This window comes from Enoplosus armatus, chromosome 17 (assembly GCF_043641665.1).
Source record: "Enoplosus armatus isolate fEnoArm2 chromosome 17, fEnoArm2.hap1, whole genome shotgun sequence".
Taxonomy (NCBI): domain Eukaryota; kingdom Metazoa; phylum Chordata; class Actinopteri; order Centrarchiformes; family Enoplosidae; genus Enoplosus; species Enoplosus armatus.
In genome coordinates, this window is record NC_092196.1 from 11550481 (window position 1) to 11566318 (window position 15838).

The following is a 15838-nucleotide window of genomic DNA, read 5'->3' on the forward strand; positions in this document are numbered from 1 at the left end:
TGGATCATTTTACAACAACAGAAACAATAAAGAAGCCAAACTACATGTGGCACTTTCACTTAATAGTGAACTTTATTGAGGTTAGTTGGACATATACCATATCAAATATTTGTATGCATTTGGAATCAGTGTAGATTAAAACAAAACAATTGTTAGGTAAATAACTGAGTGTAAGCCACTGGTTTACTACTATACTACAACTCTATTATATATGAACACACAAAAACCATTATTTTGCAGTAAGCAACACTTTCGTCCTTGAATATGAAAGAATAGCAATTTAAGACCATTCTTTGAAAGACCTGTCTATTCTAGTCTATTATCTATCAAATCGGATCAAATCCAACCTACAGTACCTGTAATCAAGGTTCAAGGTTTAATCTAGACACTCAAAATCATTGAAACTGCAACTCCCCCATCCCAATCACCCAATCATCTCATAAAATAAATAAAACATTGACAAAAAACATGATAATGTATTCAAGAACAAGAAAAAAACTGTTACATCATTAAAAACAAAAAGTCTCTGGGACATCATAGTGACCTAGTGGCTAAGACCTCTACCATGTAAACCACAATGTTCCTGGTTTGAACCCCCAACCCCACACATCTTAATCTATAAATCAAATCAAGTTCATTTAAAGAGCATGTTTAAAAGCAGTCCTGCTCAGATTGAAGTGAACAGCACAACAACAGTGAGTAATTTTATCAATTAAAGGCAAAATGGCTTACCAAAAAGGATCTAAAATCGATCTACATGCAATTCACAACAAGCAAACTCAAAGTACATATCAAAACAAAACTCAAAGAGTACAGGTATAACAGCTTGACAGAAATGGTTGAGACTTCTCGTCTCCTATCAGCGTGCCTACAGGGACCGTCAGTGGGGAATCTCTGCCGTTTCTCTCCACCGAGCAAACCTGAAACGTCCACCAGAGAGATAAACAGCGAGGTTGTGAACAGTAAAGACAAACAGTAGGGCTGTCAAAACATCTATCCTATCATGTTTTTGAATGCTCAGTTTGCATCATTAGTTTAATTTAAAACGTACCTGCACAAGTCACGGACTGTCATGGTGCAGCTGCTGGGCTGGGTGGATCATCGCTAGCGTAATTAAAAGCATTGTTAGCATTCTTGACAATAACTCAGAATCAGGGAATTGTGTCGACATTTTAACAAGTTTTACCAAATCAGTGACGTTTCTTCATCTGGGCTTTTCTTCAGTTCATTGTAATATTTCTTCACCTGCTCAAGCTCGCTTGCAACATCTAAAAAAACAAAAAACACATTGTTTACAATGAGTGCAGTATTCCTTTACACTATTAGAAATGTGTTGACTAATTCATTTCAGTAAGCTTTTACAGTATCTTTAGTGATTATCATTTGTTTTTTTTATATGTTCCCTTTACCTGGGATTGAGACATCATCTGTCTTGAGTGACAGCTCGATTGATTTCTGCATTGTTTTCTCCAGTTCCTCCAGGATTTCCTCCTAATTCAGCATGAAAATCTCTCAATCAGTTTTCACTCACACAAATACATAGTGTACTATTGTGTAGATTAACTGAATCCCACATGTCCAACAATGAAGTGTTTAGAGGGCTGCTCAGACTGGACAGAAGGATTAATAGCTACATAAGCATGTTTCTGTCTTACATTAATAACAATATATATTCTTATATTTTATAGCAATAACAGCTTTCAGAATGATGCACATTCCACTTGAATATAGAAAAAGCCTTCATGTAAACGATGACCCAGGATCAGGGATAAAGACAAAGACGTGCAGCACAGAATGTTTTACCATATGATCGTATAATGTATCATAAAATGTGACAAACCTTCAAGCGTCTCAGCTGGCTCAACATATCATCTTTAGCCTTCTCAAACATGGTGTTCTTTGAATAATCTACGTGCTTCTTAATAGTTTTCCTCATTTTGTCCTGTGAGCCCTTTCCTGTGAATGTTTTTGCTTCTACAATAAAACAGAAAATGTCAGCACAATCATGATAAATGTAAATGTGTATTATTATAGTGTCAGGTTGTACATGTCAAGATCTTCTATCTTACTTTCATAGCATTCTTGCATGGCTTCCTCAACTGTCATCGTCAGACTGCTGTAGATTGTTTTCTTACGCTCCCGTATCTTTCTGTTGAGTGTTGTCTTAATTTTCTTTTCCTTAGAGAGAGAAAATAAAGTACAGATCATTATATTTTTTCAATAAAATCAAGGTAATACAAATATGCCTAATCTATGTCTTTTTTTTATGTCTTATCTTTTTTTTGAAAGCACAACCTGTGGTGTTAAGAGTTTTTATCTGCATTGCTAATAACATTACTGTATTGATAGTGCTCTTCACATACAGTGTATATGAATATGTTAATAGCTCAAAATATATATTTTTTGTGCTTAAATCTTCCTTCCAGTCCTCAGTCACAAACTTGATGTTTGGGTTGATTTGGACAAACAGTTTGATAATGGACTAATGGAAAGGATGGTACTATTTCATCTTTTACCTCTGTCTCGAGAAATATCAGCTGCAGTTCGGCGTCTTTGCACTTTTGAATCAGCCTCTTTGTGTCAAGTGAAAACGTATTGATGACCCCGTTAAAAGGTCCACAAATTCCTTCATTTCTGAAACATGTTAACACATTGAAATGTTCATAAAGGCATTGACAAGTTTGTATTAGCATGTATTATATTACATAATTTGTTCTGTATAATGTAGAATTTGTTAATTCTAGACATTCTCCATAGCTTTTGAAATGGGCCAACAAAGGGTTTTATGTCCTCATTAAGTCATTTCTTACGGGAAGGTCTTCTTGAATTCCTCATCAATGCTGTCAGTCAGGGATGAAGCTAACTTCATATTGAGGTTTATTTGTTTCCTGTTCTTTGGTTTGTATTTGCCACTGTTCTCAACTACACACCTCAATGTCCCGTGGAAACCTGTCTTTTTCTGAGACTAAACAAAAGTAAAAACAAAGAAGGTTAACGTAATCATATCAAGAGCAAAATCAGTTGGTTTGATATAATTATAATTAAAATACATACAGGATACAAGATGGACTTCAAGACACTTTCATATGAATCTTTTGATTTTTCAACCCCCTCAGTAAGGCATTTTTCAAATGTCTTGTATGCCTCTTCCATGGGTTTTCTGACTTCATCAAGTTCATGCCTCATGTTTTCTTCAAGGTCTGTGCACACATCTGCTTTTATACCAGCCTGAAATCAAACACAACACATTCAGTATTTAAAGCAATGAAACTACTGTATACTGCTCCCGGATTGGTTTTTCTTTCAATTCAGTATGTTTTTTTCATGTATTTATTTATGAAATTCTGTTGAACTGGAATACAACAACTCTTTAATTACTGCATTTATGCAGCCTCTCTGAAACAACAAAAATTCAGGCAATCAACAACCTTGATGGCGAAAATGTACTTCACATAGACTTGATTTGAAATTGAGCTTGATTTACTTCAGCTTACTTATTTGCTATGAATATTATTATTTATATATACTTATATATCTTCAATATTAATGATAATTTTGACACTTAGAGACAATGAAATAGGTTTTATTACTTGATCTTACCATTTCTTCACTGCGGGCCCCTTGAATCAGAGAGAGAATCCCATGAGCTCCAGACACATAGTTTAATGTCTCTGAGTGACAGTCATTGAGTTCTTGCAGAAACTCCTGAAGTTTGGGTATTTCTGTAAAAAATTGGTTTGCATCTTACATATTTACATACATATTACATACTGAAATGTAAATGTCATAATCCAATTAGTCGTTCTTGTTTGAATTAAAGTGGTTTAATTAAACTAAAACAAAATATGTATTGGGGCTATACATTTTCTGTTATCCACAGTGCACATATATGGAGACTTCACCTACCAGTTTCATCTGGGTTTAGATGTTTTTTCTTTACAAACTCTTTGGAGCTCACTGTGAACACTTCCAAACAGCCATCGCTGAAATGTTTCTGAAAAAAACGTTGTGAATTATTTTAAGGCAGTCTTAAAGTTGTAGACAATCTTTGTGTTGGACTTTCTGTCAGTGTATAAAACTCACCTTAACCTCTTTTAGGGTTTTGAATTTCTTTCCCACTTTTTCCTTGGCTTGCATGTTTCTTTTAAATATGGGAGCAGGAACATCAGCTGCTGAACTATAAGAAAAGATCTGAATCAAGTGGTACCTCGTACAATATTTGGAGCTGAAATTCCAATATTTTTGCATAGACTCTTCTTCTCTCATCTTAGAATAAATGTCTTGACTTGAACCTGTAACTAATGATTCCACCATTTATATCAAAAAGGGTAAGACTCTCTAAGTAACAATTAACTGGAATTAATTAACTAGAAGTGCACCTATTGAACAGTATCTCCATTTCCATATAATAGCACAAAATTACATAAAAACATAAATTACATGTTTCTTCACTTCATAGGAATTTACAGTTGAATATCAGTTCCTTTCTAAGGAAGTTTTGGGGCCCATGAAATATAAGGTTACAGCTGCAAATACAGAAAACACAAACGGAGAAACTCATTCACTTATTTGAGAACACTGTGCTTCATTTTCTGCAAATGTAGAAAACACAAGCAAATACAAAAAACAGTACAATCAAGAACCAATAAATAGAGTGTGTTTGCATTCGCAGTATTCTGGTTATGAGTGTTTTTTTTCCATGACCATATCCTTGTTTCAGAAACCTGGATAATCTAGCTCTGATAAGAACCAGGCTACAATGGCATGTAAACACCTGATCCAGGTTTATGATCATTCTCTGTCGTTCTCACAGGTGTGTCATCAACTCAAGTTACATAGTAGTTGGTCAGTAAATCAAGAAATACGACGGCAAATGAAGTCATGTAATGATGATAAACAAGCTGAAATACAGGAAAAGTCTGACTTCAGTAATACAATGCAGATCATAAATTGTATTCTTGCTCTTGCTTTCCATTACAAGTGAACAGATGGAGAAGCTGAATCCAGCATAGTTCAGGCAGCCAGAGAACAAAATGTGTTGAGGCAACAAAGTCGGTATAGAAATGAATGGCTGAGATGTTGAGGGATCAAGACACACCTGCTTGCAGACAATCAGAAACCTGGATACTGTTATGATCATGGAAACAGGGTTCACTTACGGATCATCCAAATCTTCAATATGATCAGACTTGGTGCAGATAAAGTGAATCTGCTGACACTGGCCACCATTTCCCATAAGGCTACTGGCATCTTCCAGGATCTCCCAGGGTTCTTTCTCTGCTGCTGCTCGATTAATGTCAGTCACAATCCACACAGTAGAACAACTTCCAACAAACTGAAGGGGCATAATCGCAAGTTAATTATGAATAATAAATTATCAGTACTTTGTAATTACATGATGTTACTGGTTCTGGATAACGCAGTGATACATAAGAAGCAGCATTACATGCAAATAAATTACCTCTTTCCACATTTTATCTCTGTTCTTGTTACAGTCCCCATTTCCAGGAAGATCCACAAGTGTGACATGCTGGAGAAGATCATTTCCAGGCACCCTGACAGTCACACACTTCACTAGTGGCCAATACCACCTCTTAACATCTTTATCTTCTCCGTCTTTTGAGTCACTTCTTGTGTATTTGACTAATTTTGCAGACAGCTCTTCAGCCTGCAATAAATAATAGAATTAACTTAAGACAACGCAAAAGCAATTTTATTTATATGCACATTCAAACTGCTTTACAAATTGTAGAACAGGATAAAATTAGAAGATAAAAAAGAGGAGCTATTAATAAACCCTATCGTTTAAGGTAACAACAAAGGCAAAAAGTCAGATTAATAAATAGTAAACCCAAAGTGGAGATAAAAGTTCAATTTTGGGCATTAGTGAACAGTTAGGTTTTAAGTTTGGATTTTAAAATGATCAGATTATGACAGTGACTAAGACTATCCGGGAGGTTATTGCAAGTATGTTTATCATCGTAGCATAATGCCACTTCTCTGTGTTTTGTGTTGACCATTGACAATCAGCAGACCCCAGTCTGATGATCTACGTGTTCTTGTAGGTTCATATGGATAAAGCATGGAAGAAACATAATTAGGTCCTAACCCCGTAAGTGGTAATATTTTAAAAACAATAGAAAGACTAACTGGTAACCAGTGCAGAGAATAGATGCAATGTCTTCATATTATTTTGTTTTTCATAAAACTCATTCTCATCAAGTTTTAGTTGCATATGTGCTTAAAGGGTAGAGAGGACTGAGAAAGGACTTTTGCAATAGTTGAACCTGCTTGAGATGAATGTATGGATAAGCTTTTCAAGATCTGTTTGGAGTTCTTTTACTCTAGCAATATTTTTTAGATAATAAAAGGCTGAAAGTGTAATTGATTGGAAGTTACTGCTAAATCCAGGTCCAACATAACACCTACATTTCTGACATGTCTCACGGTTTTTAAAGATAGAGAGTCAGGGTGTGCAATATAAGGCGTGTGTTTCTTTCATTATGGGGACCAAAAACAGTCACCTCTTTATTTAGCAAGAGCCATTCATTTGTTCAATGCACTGACAAAGTGAGTCAATGGGACCACAGCCACCCAATGTAGATTTGAGTGTTGTCAGCATAAGTGTGGAAATTGATGTTGATACTTTCCAAAGGTGAGCATGGGGGGACCATGAATAGACTGAACAGAAGGGGGCCAAGTACTTATCCTTGTGGTAATCTCAGAGGCCTGACCTGATGGGTAGTAAAGTTGCCAACTGAGATAAAATTACTGTCCTGCATGTAGAGCTAGAACAAGTTCAGGGAAGTACCAGAGAGCTTGGTGACAGGTCCTAAATTACATTGGCACTGTTTGGGTACAATGATGGAAGCAAAATCCTGACTGGAATTTGTCAAGCAGTTATATAAATTAATTAAGTTACTGGTAGACAATGTTCTCAATGATATTCCTATGAAGGATAAATGTGATACGGCATTGAAGATATTGAGGACAAGTGGACCAAGTATAAGTATTCTTTATATACTGATTTTACTTTTTGTTGAAAATGAAAAACACAGTTGAACTAAACCAACCTGGAATGGCTAGGCAGTAAGTATGTATTACATAAACCTCAATAATTGTAAATTCATAACACTTAATTCTGTCAGACAGGCAGAAATGCTTTCTATGAAGGGATATATATCTAGATATACCGTATATATGAGAGAGAGAGAGACAGAGAGAGATTATTTTCCTCTTACTTACTGATTCGCATGTCAGAATTTTCCTCTTGGAATGTAGAAATTCTGGAATTTCTTTAAAATATTTGTTATCCATGAGATTTTCAGGGGATTCACTTTTCCATTCGTCTCCATACAGCGCTGACAGCTTTTCAACAGTATCCTGATAATCATCAACATCTTGGTTTTCCTGATCTGTATTATCCCTAAGGAAATTAATCGAGGACCACAACTCGTCTCTCCACTCCTAAAAAGTAAAATAATTACGTTAAACTTTGTTTAAGTAAATGGCATGTAATGTAAACAGCAACTATAATTTTGAAACTACATCTCTTTTCAAATAGCTTCAAGTAAACATAAACATATTCAGCTAATTTTACCTCTTTTGTAATGAACTCAATGTCTGTCTCATACTTTGAGTTCTTCATGTTAGCCTCCACTTTAATCATGACTGAGGTACATGCACTGACACTTCCAGAGGGCAAGAGCTTCTTCTCTCCAATGACGGCATTTATCAAAGAGCTCTTTCCAGCCCCAGTTTTACCAAAGACACCGACCAGCTCCCTCTTGTCTGTCTCCAAATCACTGATTTTATCCCTGTTGTAGAAGAGTTTAAAATGGGTTGATGGTGATTATTTGGAAATTAAATAAACACTGAAAGAATGTGCCAACATCAGGAAAAACGTCCGATGAACAGCCTACTAAAGCATAATTCAAAGCGGCTACATTTTTATATCAACAAGTGTTCTCATGACTACTTGTAAGTGAAAGGGGTCCCTAACAGAGATGACACCCCACACAATTATCACCTGAATTTGCACTTCCCTTCAGCTCCACAGAGCTTTATACCATCTTTTAACTCTTTTAATTGTTTTGGTTTTTTGGCACGCAGCTTGGACACAGCAGGCAGCTGATTTCAGAGAAAAAGCTCTGATAAATCACTGCAGTACATGCCCACCACAAAATAGCAGACAGACAAAAAGTTGGCAACTAGCTGGTGAACTTGGGGCATTTTGCAGCTAAAGAGCCAGATGTTTCCCTCAGGATTTGGGTGTCATCAGAAACACAGCTAGGAGAGTGAATATTAGACTTACGCTAATGCTAATGTTACTCCATATCTTAATCTTATCTAAGATTAAGTAAAATGTGACTTAATCTTACTAAAAGCCACCAACCCTGCACAACTCTCTTTTCTAGATGCAGTGATTGACAGCTGTCCAGACAATTCCTCTGTTGACATCATTAAAACCTTTCAGCTTTATGCAAGTATTGTAGCAAACAGGATATGTAGCTTTTGGTTGTGGTTACTAACAACAAAGGACCTGCTTCTTACTGGTGCAACCGGTCCCTAAATTTAATGGTGTGTTTTGACTGAAACCGAGGCAAATTTCTAAAGGCGATACAATTTCCTATGAAGTCAATGGGAAGACACAAATCTGAGAACAAAAATCAGACTCAACACTAAAGAGCAGTCTAAAATCTCTTTGTGAAACTGGCCCATACAACAAAGAATATGGAAGAATATGGAATATGAAAAATGTAATACTTACTTCAGGAAAGCATTGAGCTTTTTGTTGTTTTGCTTAAGTAGTTCATCAAGGACACTTGCCATGATGGTTTTCACTTCAGACAGAATGCTGTTGTCTGTCAGAGTGAAAATAAAGAACTATTCATCAGTGCATCCAGTAAGCAGAAATGAGGCCAAATCAATTTAAAATGCCTCAGATTGATCATCAGGATTATACTATGGCAGCTTACAACATGATAGGGTTGATGAGGAGAGACGGTATTCATCCCACTTTGGATGGAGCGGCTCTCATATCTAGAAATCTGACCGACTTTATTAGTGAACCAAAATCGTGACAACCCAGAGTCCAGACCAGGAGGCAGAGTCGCAGTCCTACACGCTTCTCTGCGCTTCCATTAGAGCAGTTACCCACCCAAAACCCCATAATGACTGTGTCTGCCCCCCGACCACTTAAATTAATTTAACCAAAGTTAAACAGGAAAGGAGTCATTAATAAAAACTTAATAAAAATTAAGACCTCTACTGCTATTGGCCAAAACAATAGGAAAATTAAGTGTGGACTGTTAAATATCAGATCTCTGTCATCTAAAGCTGTATTAGTAAACGAGCTAATATCAGAGAATCATATTGATCTACTGTGTCTGACAGAAACCTGGCTCTGTCATGAAGAGTATGTCAGCCTGAATGAATCCACTCCGCCCAGTCATACAAATACTCACATCCCTCAAGGCACCGGCCGAGGAGGTGGAGTTGCAGCCATTTTTGACTCAAGCCTGTTGATGAACTCTAGACCTAAACTGGATTATAACTCATTTGAAAGCCTCGTTATGAGTCTCTCACTCCCAACCTGGAAAACACTGAAGCCAGTCTTATTCGTTATAGTCTATCGCGCTCCAGGTCCATACTCTGAATTCTTATCTGATTTCTCAGAGTTTTTATCAGGTTTAGTCCTTAAAACAGACAAAGTCATTATCGTAGGGGATTTTAATATTCATGTGGATGTTGATAAGGATAGCCTTGGTACTGCATTTATCTCTTTGTTGGATTCGATCGGCTTCTGTCAGAGGGTACAGAAACCCACTCACTGTTTTAATCACACCCTCGACCTGGTTCTGACATATGGACTTGAAATTGAACATCTAACTGTCTTTCCACAGAATCCTTTATTATCGGACCATTATTTAATAACTTTTGAATTCCTATTACTGGACTACACGCCATTAGGCAAAAAAGTCTGCACCAGATATCTATCTGATAGTGCTGTAGCTAAATTTAAGGAAGTGATTCCATCGGCATTAAATTCAATGCCATGTCTCAATACAACTGAGGACTCCTATGCTAACCTTCGTCCCTCTCAAATGGACAATCTTGTTGACAGTGCTGCAGGCTCAATGCGATTGACACTTGACCCTATTGCCCCTCTTAAAAAGAAGATAATAAAACAAAGAAAGTCAGCTCCATGGTATGACACCAAAACCTGCAAATTAAAGCAAACAGTGCAGAAACTTGAAAGGAAATGGCGCTCCAACCAAACTAGAGGAATCACGTTTAATTTGGCAAGATAGTCTTAGAACTTATAGGAAGGCCCTCTGTAAAGCCAGAGCAGCCTATTACTCAACATTAATAGAAGAGAACAAGAACAACCCCAGGTTTCTCTTCAGCACTGTAGCCAGGCTGACAGACAGTCACAGCTCTATTGAGCCATGTATTCCTATAACCCTCAGCAGTAATGACTTCATGAGCTTCTTTAATGATAAAATTCTAACTATTAGAGACAGAATTGATCACCTCCTGTCTTCAGGTGGTACCTTACCTTCAAACACAGGAATCTCAGAAATAGCTGTAAAACCTGATGTATATTTAGATTGCTTTTCTCCCATTGACCTTCACCAAATTAGTAAAACTATCTCTTCATCTAAGCCATCAACTTGTCTCTTAGACCCCATCCCAACCTGGCTGCTCAAAGAGGTTTTACCTTTAGTCAGCACTTCTTTACTAGACATGATCAATCTGTCTTTATTAACAGGCTACGTACCACAGTCCTTTAAAGTAGCTGTAATTAAACCTCTTCTTAAAAAGACCACTCTTGATCCAGAGGTTTTAGCCAACTATAGACCTATATCTAACCTCCCCTTTCTCTCCAAGATCCTTGAGAAAGCAGTCGCCAACCAGCTGTGTGACTTTCTACATGACACTAGGTTGCTTGAGGACTTTCAGTCAGGTTTCAGAGCTCATCATAGCACAGAGACGGCACTGGTGAAAGTTACAAATGACCTTCTCACTGCATCAGACGAAGGACTTGTCTCTATACTTGTTTTGTTAGATCTTAGTGCTGCATTCGACACCATTGACCATCATATCCTATTACAGAGACTGGAACATTTAATTGGCATCAAAGGAACCGCACTAAGCTGGTTTAAGTCATATTTATCAGATCGATCTCAGTTTGTACATGTTAACGATGAATCCTCCATGTACGCCAAAGTCAGTCATGGAGTTCCACAAGGTTCTGTGCTTGGACCAATACTATTCACCTTATATATGCTTCCTTTAGGGGATATTATTAGAAAACACTCCATAGATTTTCATTGCTATGCGGATGATACCCAGCTATATTTATCGATCAAGCCAGAAGAACCTCATCACTTAGCCAAGCTTCAAGCATGCCTTAAGGACATAAAGACCTGGATGACCTGTAATTATCTGATTTTGAACTCAGACAAGACAGAAGTTATTGTTCTTGGCCCTGAACACCTCAGAAATACAGTATCTAAGGATATTGTTACCCTAGATGGCATTGCCCTGGCCTCCAGCGCCACCGTGAGGAATCTCGGAGTTGTCTTTGATCAGGACATGTCCTTTAACTCCCACGTAAAACAAACTTCACGGACTGCCTTCTTTCACCTCCGTAACATTGCAAAAATCAGGAAGATCCTGTCTCAAACAGATGCAGAAAAATTAGTCCATGCATTTGTCACGTCTAGGCTGGATTATTGCAATTCCTTATTATCAGGCTGTCCCAATAAGTCCCTGAGGACTCTCCAGCTGATCCAGAATGCTGCAGCACGTGTACTGACAGGAACCAGGAAAAGAGATCATATTTCTCCTGTATTAGCTTTTCTGCACTGGCTCCCTGTAAAATCTAGAATAGAGTTTAAAATCCTTCTCCTCACCTACAAAGCTCTTACTGGTCAGGCACCATCATATCTTAAAGAGCTCATAGTACCCTATTACCCCACTAGAGCACTCCGCTCCCAGAATGCAGGGCTGCTTGTGGTTCCTAGAGTCTCCAAAAACAGAACAGGAGCCAGAGCCTTCAGCTATCAAGCTCCTCTCCTGTGGAATCAGCTCCCAGTTTGGGTCCGGGAGGCAGACACACTCTCTACTTTTAAGAGTAGGCTTAAAACTTTGCTTTTTGATAACGCTTATAGTTAAGGGCTGGCTCAGGCCTACCTGGACCAGCCCCCTAGTTATGCTGCTATAGGCCTACACTGCTGGGGGACTTCCCATGATGCACTGAGCTTTCCTCCTCTCCCTCCTCATCTTTGCACATTCATCACAGTCCAATGCATGTTACTAACTTTATTTCTTCCCCGGAGTTTCTTTGTGCTTTGTCGACTCGTAGGTCGCTGTGGATCGTGGTCCTGGTACGCCTGGGTGCTGCTGCCGCCATGGGCCTGCCTGACTCTCATCTCTACAGTTATTATGTTTAGTCGTAGTTCTGTCACTATTAAAGCTCCTATTATTAATCTAAGCTAATATTACAGCTATTTCTACTGTTAGTGCTGCCATACATCTTTGCCTACCTGTCTGTCTGTCTGTCTGTCTATCTGTGTCTCTACGTCTATCTCTCTGTCTCTGTCTCTCCCTCCCTCCCTCCCTCTCTCTCTCTCTCTCTCTCTCTCTCTCTCTCTCTCTCTCCCTCAAACCCAACCGGTCAAAGCAGATGACCGCCCACCTAGAGTCTGGTTCTGCTTGAGGTTTCTGCCTCTTAAAAGGAAGTTTTTCCTTGCCACTGTCGCCAAAGTGCTTGCTCATGGTGGGAACTGTTGGGTCTCTGTATTAACATTATAAAGAGTCGGTCTAGACCTGCTCTATTTTGTAAAGTGTCATGAGATGACTTTTGTTGTGATTTGGCGCTATATAAATAAAACTGAATTGAATTGAATTGAATTAAAAAGGTTGTCTGGGTTTAAAACATCATCCAGTTAAAAGACGGTTAGTAGTTAGTACCAGAACCATATGTATTGTTGCTATGAATACCTGCGGTTTAATATACAGTCATGGCATACGTAACATGCATGCTGCTGACTGAGGTGTTCTGATTTTAATAGACCAATGAGGGAGTATCGTCTGTGGCCAAGATAAAGAAACAGACATTTGCTATACAAGTAGTATAGTAGTATAAGTTTTAACCCTAGGTTGTAGGTTGCCATTGTTTAGAAAATAATTTAAATACCTGGTATACTGTCACGTCGTCGTTTTCTAGGTGGTGATTGAAATTTGCTGGACTCGCCCTGAGGATCCAACTTTCTCTTTCCTTATTGGATTTTTAGTAAGTAAAGAAAGAAGCCCAAATGAAAAGTTTGTTGCTTGTGCCTCTCACAATATTAAAACCTGGTCTCAACATAGTTAATTAAAGCAAAATATTATTGCCATAAAAACTTAAATTTACATCACATGTAATCAGTAAAATACTGTGTATCTCACCTTTATCACTTGTGCCACTGGTGGACGGAAAAACCTGAGCATGAACATGAATATTTGAATTTAAAACAGTGTTCGATGAAGAAATCATTATCACACAGGCTTTGTCCTCTAAAGATCGACAGGCTTGAACACAAATCTTTATAATTCACTCAGCGTTATTTGCATTTATGTTGTCATCCAATCTAGAATGAGCCTGGCAAAATCCTGGGAAGTGGAGTCCAGAAAAGGGCTAACAAGTGATCACAGCAGCATGCTTTTTTCCCTCAGTCAACAACACTGTGATACAATGAGACAATTCTTCAGTCAAAGATGACTTTGTCTCAGGACACTTGAGTGCCTCAAATGCATATTAATGAACAATAGAGGCACATTCACTGATTACATGTCTGTGAAATTCAATGTGATCCTTACCTGAGCAGAATCAGCTTCTTCATGGTTCTGTTGACCCTGCAGATAAAACTTACACTGTAAGTGAGGTGCCATGTGAGCACATATCGAAAACATAATGTGTAAGATTGTAATAAATGCCTTAGATGATACTTAATTGTGTGAGACTGAAAAAAACAACTGTTTCCTGATTTGTTGTGTTTTGTTCTGTGTTTTCTTCAAGGGATATTCGTGAGACCAAATACAGTATTTGTTTAAATTATCTGTGTAAATCTACAGTGCAGAACATTACCTTTAACAATGCAAGTTTCTTCCTGAATATTGCCCTCGGTCCCACTTTTGGGATCAACTCAGTGATATCTTGATCAACAAGGCAGTAAAAACTTTCCTCTACAATGCCATGATCTGTAATTAAGAAAAATATTCAGCTGAATCTTAGTCATACAATATTGAGAATTATTTTCAAATTTCTGCAGAAATCTATTTTATACAAGAGTGAAATAGGTGTGGTCACAGCTGTTAATTTTATATTTCTATGAGCACTACAGCCTCACAGAGCTAATATCGTGTTGGTATGAGCTGAATGCATATTGATTTGATTGTATTTTAACCATCCGTCACTTTTCAGTCTTGATTTCAGTGCTGCTTGAGCTGAGATCCTCATCTCAATAACCCTCAGGATGCTAATGAACAGCAGTTGCTCTCAAGTTGATTAAATGTTCCTTCTAATTGTAAGAAAATGGACAAGGTTTTTACCTTAAATTGAACACAAACAAGAATTGCCAGGATTTAACACTGATCTCTCCAATTTTCTTAAAACTGTCTGTCAAGGATATGTCAGCATTGTACTGCAGAACAATGTTGCATTTCTTATGTCTGTATTAGTAGATGATTACATGTTTCAGTATTGGTAGGTCATTCCAATATTATATAATATCTGTGCCCAACAAATGAGTATGGTAATACTTTACCTTTAAATGTGTCTATGAGCTGACTGAGACCCCAGTCAATTAATTTGTTACGAACAAAATCATCCATGATCAAGAACAGCAACTGGAAGGAAAACAAATAATCACAATCGATCAATTAAATTCTGTTGAAGAAAAAGAAGGGGTTATGAAACTGATAATGGCAGACTCAAGAAGTGGAATTACAATACAAATAACTGACCAGCTGTAATTTGTTTGTGCTCTTCTGTTTACTTATCTGTCTGCACTCTCAGTTTTATGTTATTGTTATCTGCTGTAGGCTCAAACTTTAAAAAAGTGGGTCACAAATGCAGCACTGGACTTTTCCTCCAACAAGCACTTCAATGCTCTTCCTCTTCCTTACCTTTTTTTTATTGTATATAAATATGAACATTAAGATAATAGTTACTCTGACATATCTGGTGACTTGCATACTCCTGTTGGAATATTCACGATTAAAAGGGCCTATTGCAGACAAACACTTTTTCACTCTTTAAAACAACTGTTGAGAGCAGACAATTGTGATAGAAATCGAGCCCTGATAGATGGATTATCTTGATAAAACATTTTATATTACACCGACAACAGGAAAAGTTGTGTCACTGCAAATGTACAGCAGATTAAAAAAAGATTTGCAGTATATTTAGTTTTACAGATTTATTAGTAAATTGTAGTTTTACAAAATGAATCAACAAGGACTGGTGCTTCATCTGACCTGAGCTCGTTGTTTTACAAGGTCTCCACCTCTCGCCCGCGGACTCTCCCCTCTGCCCACAAATCAGGTTCAGCAAGATCAATTCAAATGTGTACTTAAATTAAACAAAGTAGGTGTGTTTGTTGCTAAGTGACCACACATTCAAATTGAGGCTCAGTCCATTGGACAAGAACTTTACCCATTCCATTACCTGTTAGTAAACGAAACTTAACTTCCGCCTGTTAGGAAACGAAACTTCACTTACCTTACCGTATCATATATCATAAGTATCATCAGCAAAATGTACTTAATGCATCAAAAGTAAAAGTAC

At 37.6% G+C, this 15838-nt stretch overlaps 1 protein-coding gene across 1 annotated transcript; it reads right to left on the bottom strand.

The window, feature by feature from the left end:
• Positions 1–894: 894 nt before the first annotated feature.
• LOC139299845 (nuclear GTPase SLIP-GC-like) lies at positions 895–14898 on the bottom strand. The gene is made up of 23 exons (XM_070922779.1): positions 14817–14898; positions 14138–14250; positions 14024–14056; positions 13870–13923; positions 13459–13492; positions 13208–13288; positions 10918–10932; positions 8771–8864; positions 7601–7817; positions 7246–7467; positions 5462–5668; positions 5160–5335; positions 4084–4177; positions 3907–3994; positions 3601–3722; positions 3055–3228; positions 2811–2965; positions 2517–2634; positions 2070–2178; positions 1841–1974; positions 1410–1491; positions 1187–1268; positions 895–1104 (listed from the first exon to the last, which is right to left on the bottom strand). Exons 1-23 carry the CDS (start codon positions 14881–14883, stop codon positions 1071–1073), a joined length of 2505 nt encoding a protein of 834 aa, XP_070778880.1. The 5' UTR covers positions 14884–14898; the 3' UTR covers positions 895–1070.
• Between the last annotated feature and the right edge of the window lie 940 nt (positions 14899–15838).